The sequence below is a fragment of the Panthera onca genome, chromosome D4 (assembly GCF_046562875.1).
Source record: "Panthera onca isolate mPanOnc1 chromosome D4, mPanOnc1 haplotype 2, whole genome shotgun sequence".
In the NCBI taxonomy this organism is placed as follows: domain Eukaryota; kingdom Metazoa; phylum Chordata; class Mammalia; order Carnivora; family Felidae; genus Panthera; species Panthera onca.
Window position 1 is genome coordinate 74738322 of NC_138351.1, and position 19104 is coordinate 74757425.

General features: G+C 50.5%; 1 protein-coding gene across 5 annotated transcripts in view; it reads left to right on the forward strand.

Moving 5' to 3' along the window:
* ZNF618 (zinc finger protein 618) overlaps positions 1–19104 on the forward strand; it is a 185122-nt gene that overhangs the window by 158006 nt on the left and 8012 nt on the right. For 2 of the 5 annotated variants that reach the window (XM_060608917.3, XM_060608918.3), the window contains 4 exons: positions 465–704; positions 4380–4463; positions 7496–7573; positions 18435–18536. In XM_060608917.3, the coding sequence (XP_060464900.1) occupies positions 465–704; positions 4380–4463; positions 7496–7573; positions 18435–18536 (504 nt within the window). Of the gene's footprint in view, positions 1–464; positions 705–4379; positions 4464–6479; positions 6525–7495; positions 7574–18434; positions 18537–19104 lie in introns of all 5 variants that reach the window. The other 3 variants (XM_060608915.3, XM_060608919.3, XM_060608920.3) reach the window with 3 other exon arrangements.

Here is a 19104-nt window from a genome sequence, read left to right on the forward strand (position 1 = left end):
CTGCTTTCGCCCCCCACCACCAGTCAACTCCAGCATGTCCCTGCCTGTTCGCTTTCTGTCATTACTTCTGAGCCAGGCTGCCTTGGCTTAGGAGCCAACGTTCTAGAAAATGCTCTCGTGCCCGGTTGACTAATTCACGTTCCCCCAAGCGCAAGTCATAGGCTGCGTTCATAGACGCTGAGAGCCTTGGGTGAGTCAAGGGTTATGGGTGAACTTCCCATTGAGCTGGTCAGTGGCCTCTGGGAAATTCTGAGTGTTAGCTGGTGATCAGGCTTCCCTCTAGGAGAAGCTGGGGAAGGTTCTAGAATCTTGGACTTTCTTAGGCTTTTGAGTAGAAGTGACGTCCTCTACCCTGTGGACGAAGAAGAGGTTTTGAACCTTGAGCGTGGGGTTCTGTGGCCCAAGAGGCCACTCACTCAGCCGGCTCTGAGGGCCCACGGGGACTGAGAGCATGACCCTCTCAGGTACCGCCCCTGGGTGGGAGCCACCGGACGATCCAGACACGGGCTCTGAGTGTTCACATCCGGAGGTCTCCCCGTCTCCACGCTTCGTGGCAGCGAAGACCCAGACGAACCAGTCGGGGAAAAAAGCTCCGGCCTCCGTGGTCCGATGCGCCACCCTCTTACACCGCACCCCTCCAGCCACCCAAACCCAGACGTTCCGCACTCCAAATTCGGGATCTCCGGCAAGCAAGGCAACTGCAGGTACCAATGGCCTATGTTACCTTCACACTTCCTCCACTCCCTGCCCTTCTCTCCACCTGCCACAGCTGTGCCCGAGGTCACTGTTCCCTTGCAAGAGCGAGTGGCAGTCCCGTGGCTCTCTGGGACAGATCTGGGTTCCAGCTGTGCCTCTGGCTGGCTCTCACCCTGGTGAGCCACCTGGCCTCTCTGAGGCTAGGTTTTTTTACCCTAAATCAGAGGGTTTGTATATGATGGTTTGCAAGCTTTTTTTTTTTTTTTTTTGAGTAGGAGAATATTTTTCCCAAAGTCATGGCCCAAGGTGTTAAATTGATTTTTAATTGCCAACATTTGAGCATTAGGAGATTTTACATAAGGCGCTTGATTTCTAGCTGACATTGGAAGGTCAGTGGATGCCGTCTCCAGTGTTTTTGAGTCCATGCAGAAAGGGGCTCCGCCTCCAGAAGGTCTGGACCCACTCCCCTGGAGGGCAACAGTTGGCTTTGGGCGGAGCCACAGGGCCCCCTTGAATAGAGCTGTCCAGTATCCCGCAGTCCTTACCACTCCCTCCTGCCTCCCCAACACAGTGGCCGCGTGGCAGGTGTCATTCCTCATTGTGATCACATTGTTGTCTGTCTTGCATTCAGCCCGGTTCATCCATCTACATTGCCTGCCTGGACCCTCCTGGCATGAATTTGCATCCCCCAACTTTCTGAAAAACCCAATCTAAAAAACTCATTTCTAGGAAGAGCTGCTCTCCTTGAAGCAGAGTGGTTGACCAGAAGCTCTGTTCTCTTAGCCTCCCCCTGCCTGGTACTACCTGGGAAGCCCCTCCCTGGGCCATAGCCTGGCAGGAAACCAGTGGATGCCAGCTCCAGTGTTTTCTTGAGTCCATGCAGAGAGGGGCTCTGGCTCCAGAAGGTGGACAGGCAGTGAAAGGTACACAGCAGCCACTGCTCCCGGGAAAATGGATTAAGACACACTGGATGCTGAGTGGTGGCTGTCAGGACTCCTGATTCATATCTGGGTGGAATGAGCCTTGGACTGACTGCCAGGATGTGTGGGGTGTAGGATAGAATGATGATGTGGTCCTTCTGGGACTGTGGGCCTTTCATTGCCCTCAGGAGGACCAAAGCCATCAGTTAAATACACAAGCGACCGAACAGGACTTTGTTACACGAACCAGTAGCTTGGATGAGCGAAATAGCCAAGTGGTTGTCCTTTGCCTTTACTCTTTGATTCAGGAGGCCAATTTTGGGCAAAGATTTGGTTCTTAAAAACGTTTGCAAATAGGCTTATTGTGCTTAGGGTCTTCCAAAAGAGGAGTAAGCAGTCAGTCAACCTTGAAGGTAATGGTTTTCCAGGTACAGTGCTGAGAAAAGCCAATAGCCATTGTATTTTTTGCAACAGTAGTCATAAATTGGTTGGAAACAGACTGGCCACCGTGGGCTCATTGATGATAAGTATTGGCTCAACTCAATAATGGGATCCTGGCTTTCAGGTAGATCTTGCTTTTGCTCTTGACCTTGTGGCTGGGAGTTTTTACACCTGCGGTTTCTGCAGAAAATTGCCTGCAAGGGCCGCGTGGTCTATGTCGGCTCTCAGACCTCAGCGCCTCAGAGTAAGTGTCCAGCAAGCTATGGCTTGTGCTTCTGGCTGCCTTCGTGTGACCTGGGAGAGTTGCGGTGGAGGTCACGGAGCAGAGGAGGTCAGGTTGTGAACAGGAATCTGCCTGTCAGAGCTGGAAGTTGTCCTCGCCCTTAACCGTGGTAGAAGGCCGTGCTCTGTGTGTACGTGCGTGCCTGTGCGTGGGACTTGACCCACAGCGCCACCCTCTGGTTTCCAGGCCAGAGGTGCCGACGCAGGGATCGCAGGGATCGCTGGTCAAAATTTGCATCTGCAGTATGGGCTGAGCGGTAAAGGGGACTAATTGTAGGAGTGTGTAACCTTGGTGAGGCTGCGTGAAATCCCTCCACAGATGGGTAGCCATTGAATGCATAAGGGTGAAGGTGAAGAGAGGAATCACTTCCTTACCCCCAGATCTTTTTAAAGAGAACGATGCATCTGCCTCAGGAACGAACTCTCCTTATTCTGCCATCGGAGAAATGAGGAGCACACCCAGCCCCGGAACTGGATGGCCTCACCCCCCTGTCTTTTCATCTGTAGCATGGGAATGACAATGTGAACCTCATAGGGCTGTTGGGAGGACCGTGGGAGACCACAGGCGTAAGGTGTGCGGACCATGCCTGGTGCGTAGCAGGTGCTCAGTAAATGAGAGTCCCCCCACCCCGCTCCGCTAGACAAAGACTTAAGGGTCTTTGCCTACTTACAGATGGTACCTTGAGGTGGGCTCCTGGGGAGCTGTCAGCCCAGGTACTTTACAGATACCTTCTGAAGAGTGGGTCTCCCTTGTGATGTTACCGATAGCCTCCGCAGAAAGGAGGCCATGTCAGGAAGTGTCGTTGGGCTCAGGAGACAGGGCCTGTAGGAGCCACCTGTGGCTTCTTTCCCCATTACCCTGTCATCTTCGGGAACCCTGGCCCCCAGGGTCTGGGCACTTGCCCTTCTGACATAGGGTGGTCTGGGTGACTGTGGCATTTCCCAAAGTGGGTTCCGGGGATCGCCATTTTTGAGGGATTCTAGGAAACCTGCTATTTTTTTATTGGGCTTCGGTGGCTAAATGTATTTGGGAAGGTTGGGTCAAACAAAGCTAAATGGGTCTCTTTCTGGTGGAACTTTCTCAGAGCCTCTGTTGTTTCCCCTTAAGGACCGGGTCAGCTGCTCGTCCCAACTTGACTTGCTCTCAGGAGCCTTTATCTCCTGGAACGTCCAGCAGCCCTAGTGCCAAGAGCAACTGGGAAAAGCAGAGCTACCTTCTGGCTCAGATACTCTGTCTCAGGGGTGGGGCTGGGGACTAGACTGGAATGTGTCCTCCTGGTTGGACCCCGTGTCTTCACCCCAGGGTGTCCAGACAGCACCGGAAAGGCGCCACCTGTAAGCGGAGGTGCCCCGGGAATCACTGGAGGAGCCAGTCCCTTCCCCGGGATGAACTCTGACCAGGCCTCACCTGGTCTTTGGGCTCCCGGGGTGTGGGGCTGCCCCCACTCTGCCCGTCACACCTCCTCTCTAAGGATGCCCTCCGCCTGGCTTGGGGAGCTGGGGTCGGCCATCTGGCCCTCCTCCTCTGCCAGGGCCTCCACCAGGACACCGTCTGTCACACTGCCTGCTCCTGTGTGGAGCCTGAGGCAGCAGAACCTGGCAGAACGAGTGGGGGCGGCAAGTCCAAGTTACTCAGTGTCGCCAGAGCGGCTCCTGAGGAGCCAAAGGTGGGAGACCCAGGCCCACCTGCCATGTGCCCGCTCAGCTGGATTTCATCCGTGCGCGCTCGGACGGGTCACGCACGCACGCCCCCGTGCCTGGCCCTTTGCCCCCTCTGGGTAGTGTGGGGGGCGTCTCTTGGGGCCCTGACGGGGGATCAGGCGACTCAGGTGAGCCTGAGGAGCTGGGGTCTGGTTTGGGCTCCTGGGGCCCCTCAGCGTGCAGGTTCCCAGCATAAAGCCCCGGGCTCTGCCAGCCCTCGTGCCAGGGCGGTTCCGAGGTACCCTGGCCTCTACGTCCCCTGTCACGCCCTTCCCTTTGGGCCTCGTAGCACTAACCAGTCACCGCTGCTTTCTCTCGCTCTCTCCTGTCCCTACCCAGCAGAAAGCGCTTTCAGTCGGAGAGTAGAAGGCAAAGCACAAAACCACTTCGAAGAGACAAATAGCAGTTCCCAAAACTCCAGCGGTGAGTGTGCCCTGTGACGGCTGTCACACACTGTGGCGCCCAACCCTCCTGCCCACGGTGGCGGCGGGTATTCTGGGCTGGGCTCCTCATGGTCCCTGCTGGCGTTCTTGGGAGGAGATTGGGGGCGGGGAATCAGAAGAGGGTCAGGGTGAGGCAGAAGTGGGAAGGACCTTTTCTTCCAGGGGCCTCCCTCTGGGCCTCAGGAGCATCTCAGGGGTCTGTGGCTCTTTGTCTCTCCCTCCTCCCCCTAACCCCAAAGCCTACAGCCTTGGCTCCAATGGCCCCGGAGGAGTAAGACCGCTGTTGCTGTGTTTTTAGGGTGAACGTGGTCTTTCCAGGAGCGGCAACGGGGGTGCAGGTAGAACTATAGCCTGAGAGCCAGAGACTCTTGAGTTCTGGCCCCATTTTAGACCAGAGGCCCTCCAAAGGTACCCCTCAGGCCCCAACCTGCCAGAGGAGGTTTGTCTGAGGTTCCCGGTGGTGTTTTGGCGCCCCCTGGTGGCTTCCCCGAAGTACCTTAAAGCAGAGCAGCCAAAGCCTTCCCCAGTGGACCCACAGGAAGCCTAGCTAGAGCCGTGGGTGGTCATGAGCAGCCCCTGTCCGAGAAAAGGCACAGCAAGCCGGCCTTCACAGTGACAACCAGGGCAAGATGAGAAAAGAATTCTGATCCTTTGGTTACGTTAAGGCAGGGTACCTCCTTGCTTTCTTGCACAGCTGAATTTGAATTCACCAGAATAGGTGTTGGTCTGTCACCGCCGAGGCCCAAGTGACTGTCAGTCCGGGCCTTTATGAAACAGCCAGGAGCCCAGAAGAACGCGGAGCCTTCTGCACAGTTCAGTGAGCTCCAGCTTTGACCTGTAGCCCAAGCGTGAACCCCAGCTGCACCACCTGCGAGCTGGTGACTCGGGCCAGCCTCTTAATTTCTCCTCCGCTGTGAAGGCGGAATCAGTCGCGCACACGTCCCTGTGGTGGCGGACGGTCAGTGCCCCACAGAGATTCCGCGCTCACGTGGTAGGGCGGGGTGGTGGTGGTGGTCTTCAGTGAGCCAGGTGGTACGTGGGGTGCCCCGAGGAGAAGGAGGGGGGTGTGCTGTGGGAGCCCGAGAAGATCACCGTGATCCCCTAAGCCCTGGAGAGCTGCTCACCCTTTTTGGCCTCCAGTCTCCAAGAGGTGAGCCCAGAGGTGACGGAGTGACTTGCCCCAGGCCACTCAGGAAGAGGTAGAGCCAGGACTGGAGCCGCCACCTCCCAGGGAGCCTTTCCTCCGCAGTCAGGCTGCACCCCCTGCCTCTCCGTCTTCCAGAACAGTCTCTCAGAACTGGGGCGGGGGACTGAAGTGTGAATCGCTGCCACCGGCAGCCAGCATTTATTGAGCGCTTACTACGTGCCTGGCGTGTGTTCAGAGCTGTATGTGTCTTATCTGTTTCCATCCTTACCACAGCCCTGGGTGTGGGGGGGGGGGGGGGAGGGTCAGTGTAATTGTGATCCCCATTTTCTGGATGAGGAAACTGAGGCTCAGGAGAGGTTGATCATTGGCCCAGGTTCCTAGTGTGCGAGGGGTGGTGCTGGGATCCCAGGCCTAGTCCCGCTGGCCCTCCCCTGCTGCCCTCTGCGTTTGAGGCTCACCTGACAACACCAGGAAGCAGGGGAAAGTTCCAGCAAGCAGAACCCTTCAAGGCACAGCACAGCCCCCCCTGCGGCTGCTCGGGTGTCCAGTGCCAGGATCTAGAAGGAGCTCCCAGCTCCCTGTCCTGCAGCAGCCACATACGGACATTTTCTCATTCGCACGCTGTGGGCTCACTTTCCGGGAGTTGAGGGCGTCCTCGAGGCATGGCCCTGGCTGACCTTGCCCTGCCCGGTGCCCCGGCACCAGCCCCGGATGTGAGCCTGGCTCTCAGATATTCCTCCTCCTCTGAGAGCCCCAGTGGCTCACTGCTTATTAAGAACAGAAGTGATGACAGTTATCTGAGAGCACTGGGACGGGAAGAGACTTAGCTAAACTGTTTCTCTTTTGCAGAAACTGCAAGTCCCCTGATTTCCAATCCTTTCCCTCTCCTACAGAGTAAGTGATGGTCCCATGGGGGGCTGGAGAGGGCAAGGCAGGGCAGGGAATGATCTCAGCCAGCCGCACCCAGCTGCACACTCCGGACCTCCCTAGAGCACCTGCCCCTTAGGCCGCCCTTGGGCAGACCTGACAGCCAGCAGAGGCAGGAGGAGGGCCCAGCCCCAGCGGGGAGGGGGGGTTTGGACGGGGGGGCGGGCGGAGCCCTGAGCAGCCTGCCTCTGCCACCCCGGCCCTGGCAGGAACCCAGGGGGCAGCCTCAGGACACCTCTTCCGAGCCCATCTCAGCCTCCCCGTGCGTCTCTTCGTCACTCTTCTTCTTCTCCCTTCTTTCCTCTTCCTCCCTCTTTTCCCTGTGTCGGGCGCTGACTTGAGTGCTGGGGACACAGAGGTGGAAGCTCAGGTCCCCCCCGCCTATGTGGTCCCGTTCCCGCGTGTGCTGTTGTCCCTCCCGCCCGCCTGCTCTGTCTTCCCGGTCCTCACCCTGTCCTGTTTGCTCTTGCCTCTTCTGTGGCTTTCTCCACTTTCCGCCTTTCTCTCTCGCTTATTTTCCGCCCCCTTTACTGCCCTCTGTGTTCTTTGCCTTGTTTTCATTCATTCATATACTCGTTTGTTGGCTCACGGCGACGTCTGTGCAGAGGGTGGGCTGTGGAGCACGCGAGACATGGTCTCTGCCCCCGGAGAGCACTCGGTCCGTTAGTGTCGCCCCCTCCCCGTCCCCAGTGCCCAGAACAGTGCCTGACACACAGTAAGCACTCAATAAATGTCTGCCTGGTTGGATTAGACGGTCTGTTTATCCGCAAGTCCCCCTCGGCATTGCTTCTGCCCCCGAGCCTGTCCCTCGCTAGTCAGTGACGGGGGCGGGCAGGCGGGGGGCCCAGAGCCCCAGTGTGTGTCTGGGTTCCCATTTCCAGGGCATCCTAGGTGGTTCTGCCCCTAACACGGCCTCGTTTCTCCCCCTCCCGCCCCAGAGCCCTACACCTGTGGCGCCTGTGGGATCCAGTTCCAGTTCTACAACAACCTGCTGGAGCACATGCAGTCCCATGCAGGTAAGGGAACCGGCAGCCGCCTCCCCCCGGGTGCTGTCCCCGTTAGTCCCCTCCCTCATGGCCTGCCCGAAGGCCGCCTTTTCCCGGAAGTGGAAGTGGCCGCAGGACGTGGGACCTGCCCTCAGGGGGCCCCGGGGCCTCACAGGGGAGGTGTGTACCTGGGAGGTGAATGCACAGAGAGGGGCACGAGCTGAAGAAGGCTTCCCGGGGCTGTAGCTCTTGAGCTGAGCCTTAACGCCAGATAGGAGCTGACCATGAGAGACGTCAAGGTGTGGTTTGAGATCTCGGGCGAGCAGAGGCAGGAGAGGTGCATTCGCCGTCACACTGTCCCACACTTGACGGCCGCCGTCCTGATGGAGCACACCCCGGTCCCCCGGAGGGCCGGGGAGGGCGCACATTGACAGGCCCCATCCTGATTTTGGGGTCTGCAGGTCCCAGGTGGGGCCTGGTTTCAGCACCTGTGACAGGTCCTCAGGCCGCGTGTCCAGGGAGTACATGGAGAACCACTGGTGCAGGGCTGCAGGCTGGTGACTTGCTGTCTAGGTGACCTTTTTATCAGCTCTTCTGCCACCTTGCAAGTTCGTGGGCTTGGCCCCCGTCTCTAAACCATCCTGCCTTCAAAGCCAAGCCTCCCGTTGTAGGGTTTTTTCACTGTAGTGCCTTCACTTCTGTTCTACTTCCTGTCTTAAGGAGATGCTCAGTGGTTTAACATAATCACTTACTTCTCGGGTCACATCACAGCCTCATGTAAGTGGCCTGGTGGGGTGGCCTTGAACACAGTGATTCTGGGACCGAAGCAGAGTTCCTTCCTTCGTATGGCTCTGTCCTCCCCTGGCTCCTCAGAGCCTCTCTCTCGGACTGGGCGGCGGGGAGAGAAACACTTCCTCCTTTACCACTTTGGGTCACAAGTGACACATGTCATATGTGCTCAAATTCCAGAGGCGGGAGCACGCCCAGAGCCACTGTCCAGGGACAGCCTGGCACTCTGCAGAGGGAAACATGAACCTGAGGGAGGCAGCCAGCTGTCCTTGCCGCCCCTGCCCCAGGTAGTCCTCGGGAGGCATTGGAACCGCTGAGAGAAAAGTGCCCCACATGTGCCGCTTCAGTGACGGTAGTTTGCTGTTGTTTCGACAGTTACTACCGTTGCTTGCACCTCTCTTGGGTTTGCACATCTTTGGTAGAATCTCTCAGGTCTGGCCTGACTTGCGCAGAGGAACACAGGGCTGGACTCTCATGTAGGCTAGGGACTGTTCTCTTGGTGAGACCTCTCGTTTTTTGGCATTCATTCATTTCTTCGCTTCTTCGTTGGGTGTGTGCTGTCCCCCAGGCGCTCATTCACATGCTCTCTGGTGGGGGGAGTTACTATTTATTTCTGGTGAACTCCTCTAAGAGCAGACAGAGCTGGATTGGCAGCTAGGACCTGTGAGCTACAAGCTCTGGTGTGCCTCCTTTTGCCACGTGACCCAGGCAGGAAACTCGTCCCCCTCTCTGGGCCTTCTCCATCTCAAAAACAAGGGCATGCAAACCTGTGATCTCCGGCTGCCTTCCTGGAAGTCTTCGGGTGCCTCACGTCTCCTGTTTGCCTTTGCCATCAACCGTCCTTGGCCGTGGAAGGTCTTGAGTGCCAGCTGAAGGCCTTCAGACCTGACCCTGTGCGAATCAGTAACAGTATATACCTTTTGGACCTGAGACTCCCACAGTCCAGGGTCCGTGTATTCCTCTTCTGAAACCCAGACCCTCCACCTGCCCCCCCACCCCACCCCCAACCAGCTTTGGGAATTTGAGGCTAATTAGGGAAGAGTCTGGGAGGCTGCCCTTCCCCATTCCTCAGGCAGTTGGGTGGAGGCCATTAAAATGCAAATCAAGGCTGTGCCCGGTGGCCCTGTGTCTCCCAAGCATCCCGACTTGTTTTCTAGGGAGAGCTTTGGGCTGCTTTGTTCTGGTCCAGTGCTGGCAGAGAATACCTCGCTGGCAATCCGGTGCAAAGCCAGCCTGAATCCCAGCCAGGCTGAGTCGGGATTAAAGGATTGACTCCATAGAGAAAAATTAAGCGTCATGATCTGTGCAGTTCACAGTGTCGCTGATAAGGGGGATCAGTCTCGAATAACACCAATCTCATTAAGAGCCTGCTGAATGGCACAGGGTAATTCCCCCTAATAAACTTCTTTTCTGTGCTGTAGGAAAATTTGTCTTGCCCCTGGTGACAGTTCAAGAGCATGTTTTGGCAGTGGTAATACCGGAGATCGCTAACATTTAGTGAGCAATTACTATGTGTCTAAAAAGGTGACTTCATCCCATCTCCTGAACAAGAGGACGTTATCATCCCCACTATGTAGATGAAGAAATTGAGGCTCACAGAACATAATCACCGGCCCAGAGTTGAACAGCTTGTAAAATGTATCATTTGAGCTCTTCCTTGGGTGCCAGACCTTATTCTAAGACTCTCACGCATGTTGGCTCATTTACTCCTCAGAACAGCCTTCTGAGTTAAGTGTCCCTATTAACTCCACTCAAGAGATCTGGAAATCGAGGCACAGAAGAGCTGAGTAAGTTACTCAGAGCTGTGCAGCCACAGTGTTAGACAGGGATTGTGACCCTCGCGGTGAACTCCAGAGCCTGTACTCATGATAACCACCCTCTTCAGCCGGGTACGTGGAAGGTTCCCGGAGATGGAAGTCCTCTCAGAGGTCACCTTTGCCAGCCTCTTTTTAAAGTAGTTCAGGAGGACCTAAGCCAGAAGAGGCACGGGGACGTCCCCCGGCAGCACACAGGTTGGCCGTTGGGGGGTTAGGATTTGGGAATGGCTACCCTTGATCTCTGGAACCCTTGGAGGTGTTTCACCTCCCTGGGCCTCAAGCATCTCATCTGTGAAGTGGGCTAATCAGTGCCTTCACAGGCTGCATGAGGGTTCTGGGGGTGTGACATATGTCAAATATTGAGGGTTGTGGTACGTTCGCGGCTACCGAACAACCACGGGTGTCTCTTTTCCCATCCTCTGCCGGGAACAACTGCTTTCTCCTTCCTGCAGTGGTCCCTCCCCGGGATATGGCCTTGATTCCGGCTTGGCACCCGGCCACGAGCAGATGCGGGCACACGTGTGCGTGTGCGTCTGTGGTACTTAGGGGATAGCCACACCGAGTCCACCTTATTTTCAGCTCAAGCTATAAATCAAGGCTTTTGGGGGGGCATTTACCAAGTACCTCCCCCACGTCAGGAGCAGTATTGGTGGGATATGGAGAAAAAAGTTTTTTTAGTCAGCTAGTACCAGACGTTGTTATCCACTGCTAGGTTGAGTCCTCTCGATTCCAGGTCCTGCAAAAAGGCAGAGAATGAGGAAATCACCCTGGGGCTTTGCCCCAACCTTAGCATTTTGGAAGAGGAGGGGAAACTGAGGCCCAGAGGGTTGAAGTGACTAGCTGAAGCTCACACCCCACAGCCGTGGCAGAGCCGGGTTCACAGCCGGGGCCTTCAAACCCCTGTCCCCTGGTGGAGAGAGTCCACAAGGACGGCTGCTGGTTTCCATTTTCAAACTTGTGTTTCCCCCTTTTAAATGCAACATCTACTCATTAAAAGAAATTGGGAACCTGGCAGGGAAATTGGCAAGTGAAGGATCAGCCATCATCTCACTACTCAGAGCTTAACCGCTGTTGTTACTCTTTCAGTGGGTTTCTTTTCTGTTGTTTAAAAACTGGGTTTATGAAGATATAATGTGCATGAATGGAATTCACCAGTTTTAAGAGTGCGGTTTGATCATTTTGACAACTGGTAGCCATTGAATCTATCAAGATGTATCACGTTCACCATCCACCCCACAAGTTCCCTCCTGCCTCCTTGTAGCCAGTTTCCTCCCCGACCCCAGCCCTGGCAACTACTCTCTGCTTCTCTTGCCAGAGTTTTGCTTTTACTGGAGTTTTATATAAATGGAATTATATGGCATTTCGTTTGTTGTGTCTGGCTTCTGTCAGCGTACTTTTGAGTTCAATCCATGTTCTGTGTTATCAGTAATTCCTTTTTATTTCTGAGTAGTACACCATTGTTTAGATATGCCAGAGTTTGTTTATCCAGTCACCAATGGATGGGCATCGAAGTTGTCTCCAGTTTGGGGCTATTGTGAACAAACCTGCTGTGAACGTTCAAATACACGTTTCTGTGTGGACATGTGTTTTTTATCTCTATTGGGTATATCGCTGGGAGTGGAAATTTGGGGTCACATGATCACTCGTGTTTGGGAATTGCCAGACTGTGGGGTCTGATTTCTCCACATTCGCTCAAGGTACTTGCAGTTACCAGACTTCTTGTTTTAGCCATCCGAGTGTGTGGGAAGCGGTATTTCATTGTGATTTTCATTTGTATATTCCTGCTGACTAATGACCTGGAACGTTCTGTCGTGCTTATGGGCCATTTGGATATCTTCCGTAGAGAAATGCCTATTCAGATCCTTTGCCCATTTTTAAATTTTTTGTCTTTTTAGTATTGAATTGCCAGTGTTGTTTATGCATTATTCTAGATCCAAGACCTCTGTAGATACACGATTTGCAAATATTTTCTCCCATTTTGTGGGTTGTCTTTTTTACTTTCTTGATATTGTCCTTTGAAGCACAGAAGTTTAAATTTTGGTGAAGTCCACTTTTTTTTTAATGTGTGTTTATTTTTGAGAGAGAGAGAGAGAGAGCAGGGGAGGGGCGGAGAGAGAGAGGGAGAGACACAGAATCGAACGCAGGTTGCAGGTTCTGAGCTATCAGCACAGAGCCTGATGTGGGGCTTAAATTCACGAACCGTGATATCATAACCTCAGCCAAACTCAGACGTTTAACCGACTGAGGCATTCAGGTGCCCCCATTTATCAAGAATCAGTTTACCATATGTGTGAGGGTTTATTTCTGAAATCCGAATTCTGTTCCATCAGTCCGTATGTCCTTGTGTCAGTACCACACTGTCTTGATTAATAATGTAGCTTTGTAGTTGTTTGGAAATCAGGAAATGTGAGCCCTCCAACTTTGTTCTTTTTCAAGATTGACTTGGCTCTTCTGCATCTCTTGCATTCCCACATGAATTTTAGGCTCAGCTTGTCAATTTCTGTTAAAAAAAAAAAAAAAAAAAAAAAAAAAAGCCAGCAAGGATTTTGATAGGGATTGTGTTAAATCTAGATTAGTTTGGGGAGTATTGCCATTTTCACAGTATTAAATCCAACAATCTATGAACATGGAATGTCTTTCTGTTTATTTAAATCTTTGAGTTCTTTCAATCGTGTTTTTAGTTTTCCGTGTACAAATCTTGCACTTCTTTTGTAATTTATTGCTAACTTTTATTCTTTTATTTATTTATTTTCTCAATATTTGAAGTTTATTGTCAAATTGGTTTCCATACAACACCCAGTGCTCATCCCAAAAGGTGCCCTCCTCAATACCCATCCCCCACCCACCCCTCCCTCCCACCCCCCATCAACCCTCAGTTTGTTCTCAGTTTTTAACAGTCTCTTATGCTTTGGCTCTCTCCCACTCTAACCTCTTACTTTTATTCTTTTAGATGTGATTTCAAAATGGAATTCTTTTCTTAATTTAATTTTGGGGGGTGCTCATTTGCTAGTATAAAGAAATAAAATTGATTTCTTTTTCATATATGTCGATCTTGTTTCCTGCAACCTTGCTAAACTTACTTACTGTTTCTAATAGTTTTGTGTGTGTGCGGATTCCATAGGGTTGTTTATGTACACAATCACGTCATCTGCAGATAGAGATGTATTTTTTTTCTTTCATTCCAATCTGGATGCTGGTTGTTTTTTTTTTTTTTTTTTTTTTTTTTTAATTTGAGAAAGCATAAACAGGAAAGGGGCAGAGAGAGGGGGACAGAGGATCTGAAGGGGCTCTGCGCTGACAGCAGTGAGCCCTATGTGGGGCTTGAACTCATGCACTGTGAGATCATGACCTGAGCCGAAGTTGGACGCTTAACCAACTGAGCCACCCAGGTGCCCCTTATCTGGATGCTTTCTTAAATTATTATTATTTTTTCCTACTTGCCCTGTCTGGAATCTCTGATACATGTTGAATTAAAGAGATAAGAATGGATATTCCTGTCTCGTCCCTGATCTTAGAGGGAAAGTGTTCAGTGTTTAACCATTAAGTATGATGTTAGTAGTGGGTTGTTCATAGATGCCCCTTGTCAGGTTGAAAAAGTTCCTTCGATTCCTAGTTTGCTGAATGTTTTTATCGTGAAAGGGTATTGAATTTGTCAAATGCCTTTTCTGCATCTTTTGAGATGATGATTTTTTTTTGTTTTTTTGTTAGGATTAATATGGCATATTCCATTGATTTTTGTATGCTGAACCAACCTTGTATTCCTGAAATAAATCCCACTTGTTCATGATGTTTAATCTGTTCTATATATTGCTGGATTTGGTCTGCTCTGTTTTATTGAAGATGTTTGTGTCTGTAGTCATAAGGGATAGTGGCCTCTGGTTTCTTTCCTTGTAATTGTTTTGTCTGATTTGGGTATCAGAATAATATTTACCTCATGGAATGAATTGAGAAACATCCCCTCCTCTTCTATTTTTGGGAAGAATTTGTGACAAATTCCTTTAACATACGATTAGAATTCACCAGTGAAACCTTCTGACTCTGGACTTTGCTTTCCTTTCTTTTTGTGGGAAGTATTTTGATTATAAATCAAACTTCTTCTTTAGGTCTGTTCAGATTTTCTATTTCTTCAGTTGGTTTTTGGTATTTTAAGTCTTTCTAAGAATTTGTCTGTTGCATCCAGGTTATTTGATTTGTTGGAATACTATTGTTCGTAGTATTTCCTTAAAATCTTTTTTGTTTCTATCAAGTCAGCAAACTTTTTTTTTTTTTTTTTTTTTTTTAAGATTTCCTTTATCAAGGTTCAGGAAGTTTCCTTCTCTTCCTGGTTTCCTAAGAGTTTGTGTCCTGAGGGAGTATTAAATTTTGTCACATTTTACTGTGCGTGTATATCCATGGAGGTTATGGAGGTTGTTTTTCTTCTTACTTTCTCTTTTAAAAAAAAAAATTGGGGGGCGCCTGGGTGGCTCAGTTGGTTGAGCGTCCGTCTTCAGCTCAGGTCATGATCTCATGGTTTGTGAGTTCGAGCCCCATGTCAGGCTCTGTGCTGACAGCTCAGACCCTGGGGCCTGCTTGGGATTCTATGTCTCCCTCTCTCTCTGCCCCTCCCCTGCTCACGCTCTGTCTCAAAAATAAATTAAAAAAAAATTTTTTTTAATGTGTATTTATTTTTGAGAGAGAGAGAGAAAGAGAGAGGGAGAGCAGGGGAGGGGCAGAGAGAGAGGGAGACAACACAGAACCCCAAGCAGGCTCTAGGCTCTGAGCTGTCAGCACAGAGCCTGATGCGGGACTCAAACCCGCAGACAGATCATGACCTGAGCTTAAGTCGTACGCTTAACCGACTGAGCCACCTAGGCGCCCCTTTTCTTACTTTCTCTTAGTGGAAAATTGCACTGATTGGATTTCTTTTTTTAACCTCAGCTTACGTTTCTGGGGTAAATTCCGCTTAGTCACGATTATTTTTTATATTGCTGTATTTAGTTTGCTAATATTTGGTTAAGGATGTTTATGTGTATGTTTATGAGGGATATTGGGTTATATATAGTTCTTCACCTGCAGTGTTTTTTTCTAGCTTAGGATCAGGGTAATGCCAGCCTCATAGAATGAATCGAGAGATGTTCTTATCTTTTTTCTGGAATAATTGGTGTAGAATTTGTATTGCTTTTGCCTTGAATCTTTAGTCAGATTCTCCAGTGAACCCATATGGGATTTTTCTTTGTGACTGGTTATTTAACTGTGAACTCAATGTCTGTAATAGATATAGGACTATTTCAGGTTATCTGTGTCTTCTTGAGTGAATTTGAGTATTTTGTATCTTTTAGGGTGTTTGTGTCACTTGAGTGGTTGAGTTTATTAGCATAAATTTGTTCATAATCATTTTAATGCCTCTGATATCTGTGTATGTATTGCTATCCCCTTCTTTCATTCCTGATACTAATAATTTGTGCCCTCTTTTTTTTTTTTAACCTTTTTGGCTTAGAATTTTATCCATTTTCTTTATTTTTACAAAGAAGCAGCTTTCAGTTTCATTATTTTTCTCTTTTGTATTTATCTATTTTCTATCTATTTTCCTTTTCCCAAGAAAAGGAACCCCAATTGCATATATATACTAAACTGATAGTGTCCATGATCCGTTCATTTATTTTAAGCCTTTTACCCTTTTTGTTTTTCATGTTGGGTAGTTCTCTTGCTCTTTCTTCACTGAATTTTTTCTTCTGTGGCATCTGATCTTTTATTTCTTACTGTATGTTTGGTTTTTTTTAATGCTTATTTATTCTTGAGAGAGAGACAGAGACAGAACGTGAGCCGGGGAGGGGCAGAGAGAAAGAATCCAAAGCAGGCTCCAGGCTCTGAGCTGTTAACACAGAGCCCAACGTGGGGCTCGAACTCATGAACCACGAGATCATGATCTGAGCCAAAGTCGGACACTTAACCGACTGAGCCATGCAGGCACCCCCGATCCTATACTGTGTGTTTTTTAACTATACAGTTTATTTGTATATCTACAAGTTCCACTTGGGTTGGTTAGTTTTTGTTTGGGGTGTTTCACATCTTCCATTGTTCTCCTGATGGTATTCATGTTCTCCTTCATGACTTTGAGCACAGTTCTGATATTTGTGACTGCTGCCGTAAGCTCCTTATTGGAAGATTCCATCATCTCTGTCCTTTGTGGCTCTGCTTCTGATTGGTTTTTCTCCTGGCGATAGGTCATATTTTCCTGCTGTTTCAAATGCTTGATGCTTTTTCATTGGATAATTGACACTGTGAATTTTTATGTTGTTAGGCATTAGATTTTGAAGAAGCACTGAACTTTGTTCTGGTTTACAGTTTAGTTACTTAGGACCACCTTGGTACTTTGGAGGCTGACTCGTATTAGGGTAGGTCTAGTGCCACCCTTAATCTATGGCTAATGTTGCCCCATAATGAGGGGACCCTCATTATTCCTTATGCATTGAGGTCTCCTTTCTGGTTAAGAGAATGCAATTTGTTTCCTCCCCCCCACCCCCTCCCTGCTTTCTCGTGATCCTTTCCCCAGTCTTATGGAATTTGACCCTATGCTGGGGCAGGTGAGTATTGAGCAGACTCCAGGGAACCCTACTGAAGGTCTCCGGAGCTTTCTATGTGTAACTCCCTCCTCTCTGGTACTTTTCCCTGTAAATTCTAGCTCCCTTGGGCCTTCTGAACATTGATTTTTGCCTCTTCAAATCCACAAGACCACTGGGCTCTGTGCCAGTTCCCTGTCCCTGTGCTGCAGCTTGGGAACGGTGTTCAGGCAAGCCGGGCCATCCTATTGCTTTACCACAGTTGTTCTTCTTTTTCCGGCTTACCTGTCTGAAAGCAGCGGTATGAGTATTCACAGTTGCTTGTAGCTGATGAACCACTACCACAGCAGGTCGTCCTTAATGGGTGGAAGTGAAAGTCCCCTCCCCGTCTATTTTTGATGCATAGATTTGTTTGCTACCTGACTTGCAAGTCTCAAATGCATATATGAATAATGTGTACAAAACTGTGATGAGATCTTCCCTTTTCATTATGCATTTTTCCCTTGTTGTTACAGTCTTCACATCCACCTGCCCTAGTGATTGTAATACGCTCCTTCCAGTAGGTATCTTAGAGCTTCTAATTAGCCCTGCAGGGCTGAACACATAGATATTGGGGTATCCTCTTCTCTCAGTATGAAAATTGTGGCCTTGGCCTCCAAGGCCCGATGCCTTTAATTGAGAAGGATGGAAGATGTCCGGCAACCTTGAACAAGTGTCACTGACCCGTTCATATCCTCAGATTTGTGATTCTACCTGTAACATGATATTTCAGGGAAATAAACCCATAACAACAACAAAAGCACAGAGAAACAATATTAGAATATCAGTTTAGGCAGGTGAGTTCATAGCAGAACAGTAATATTGGAAACAGCCCAGAAACTCAGCATGTGGTGTGTAGTTAAGCAACCTATTGTATATCATGTGACAGAAGACTGTGTGGCCATTTGTAATGACAGGCATGTTACTCAGACCTTTTCCACTCAGAAATTACCCCATAGGGGCTCCTGAGTGGCTCAGTCGGCGAAACATCTGACTTTGGCTCACGTCATGATCTCACAGCTCGTGGGTTTGAGCCCCACATCGGGCTCTGTGCTGACAGCTCAGAGCCTGGAGCCTGCTTCAGATTCTGTGTCTCCCTCTCTCTCTCTCTGTCCCTCCCTCACTCAGGCTCTGTCTCTCTCTGTCTCAAAAATAAATAAACATTAAAAAAATTTATTGTATGAAAATGGCAAGGAGTAGCCATGAAGGGAGGAGAATAGGCATGAGCTGTCAGTATAGAGCCTGACGTGGGGCTTGAACCCATAGACTGCAAGATCATGTCCTAAGCTGAAGTCGGATACTTAACTGACGGAGTCCCCCAGGCGCCCCCTTGCCCTCGCACATTTCTGAGCTCGAATGTGTGTTGTGTGTGGGTGTGGGGTCTCCCGGACAGACTCCCGCCCACTGTGCACCTGCTGTGCCCTCAGCCCTGTGCTCAGGTCTCTCCCTGCGTCTTCTCTGGTTAGTCCCTCCAGCACATGGGTCACGTCCTTGTGCTCATCCTCTTTCTTTCAAGTGACCGAGTTGAGGCTTTGTGAGGCTTTGCGGACAACAAGATGATTGTGTGGACAGGAGCCAGGATTTGGACCCAGGCCTGGGTCCTAGAAGCCTGGTTTGGACTTACTTCACCCACCACGCTGTAGTTCTTGTTAGTTGGCGAGCCTCTTGTACCTCAGGGTCACACGCTATCCCCTTTTGTGCCTGCAGCAGACAACGAGAACAACATCGCCTCCAACCAGTCCCGATCGCCACCCGCTGTTGTAGAAGAGAAGTGGAAACCGCAGGCCCAGAGGAACAGCGCCAACAACAGTAGGTGTCTCCCAGGCCAGAGCCCAGGGGCTCGCGCAGGTCGCCCTAGGCACCCCTAGTCCCCGCTCCATCGTTTCCCTCTGCCCCCCATCCCACCACCTGTGCCTCTCCTGATGATTCAAGACCGCATCTGAAGCTCTTACACACCTCAGACCTCATCTGTGGGAATCGTGGCCTCACGGGATGGGCAGAAGGAAGCCCAGGGAGAGGAGGTGATCTTCTTGTGGTCAGAGAGCACATAATAGCGATAAGAGTCAGAACTGGAATCACAGTCACCTCAGTTTCTGCTGGCTGCTCTTTCCTGATACCGTGGCCTCCTTGTTTTTATTCACTAGAGATCCCTTTACTGGAGGCAATTCCTGTATCGAGGAAGAAGGTAGACTAGTTGGCCTCGAAGGTCTAGGTGAATGACACATGTAGCACGTGTGTTATACACATGCTGCTGTATTCTGTTCCCGTGCTCACAGCAGACATTACTAATCGATGCTAGAACATCATTCCCGCGAGACCGTCACACATCAAAGGCCACCAGCACCGCCAGTTTGTGTACCAGAGGAAACCTACTCGT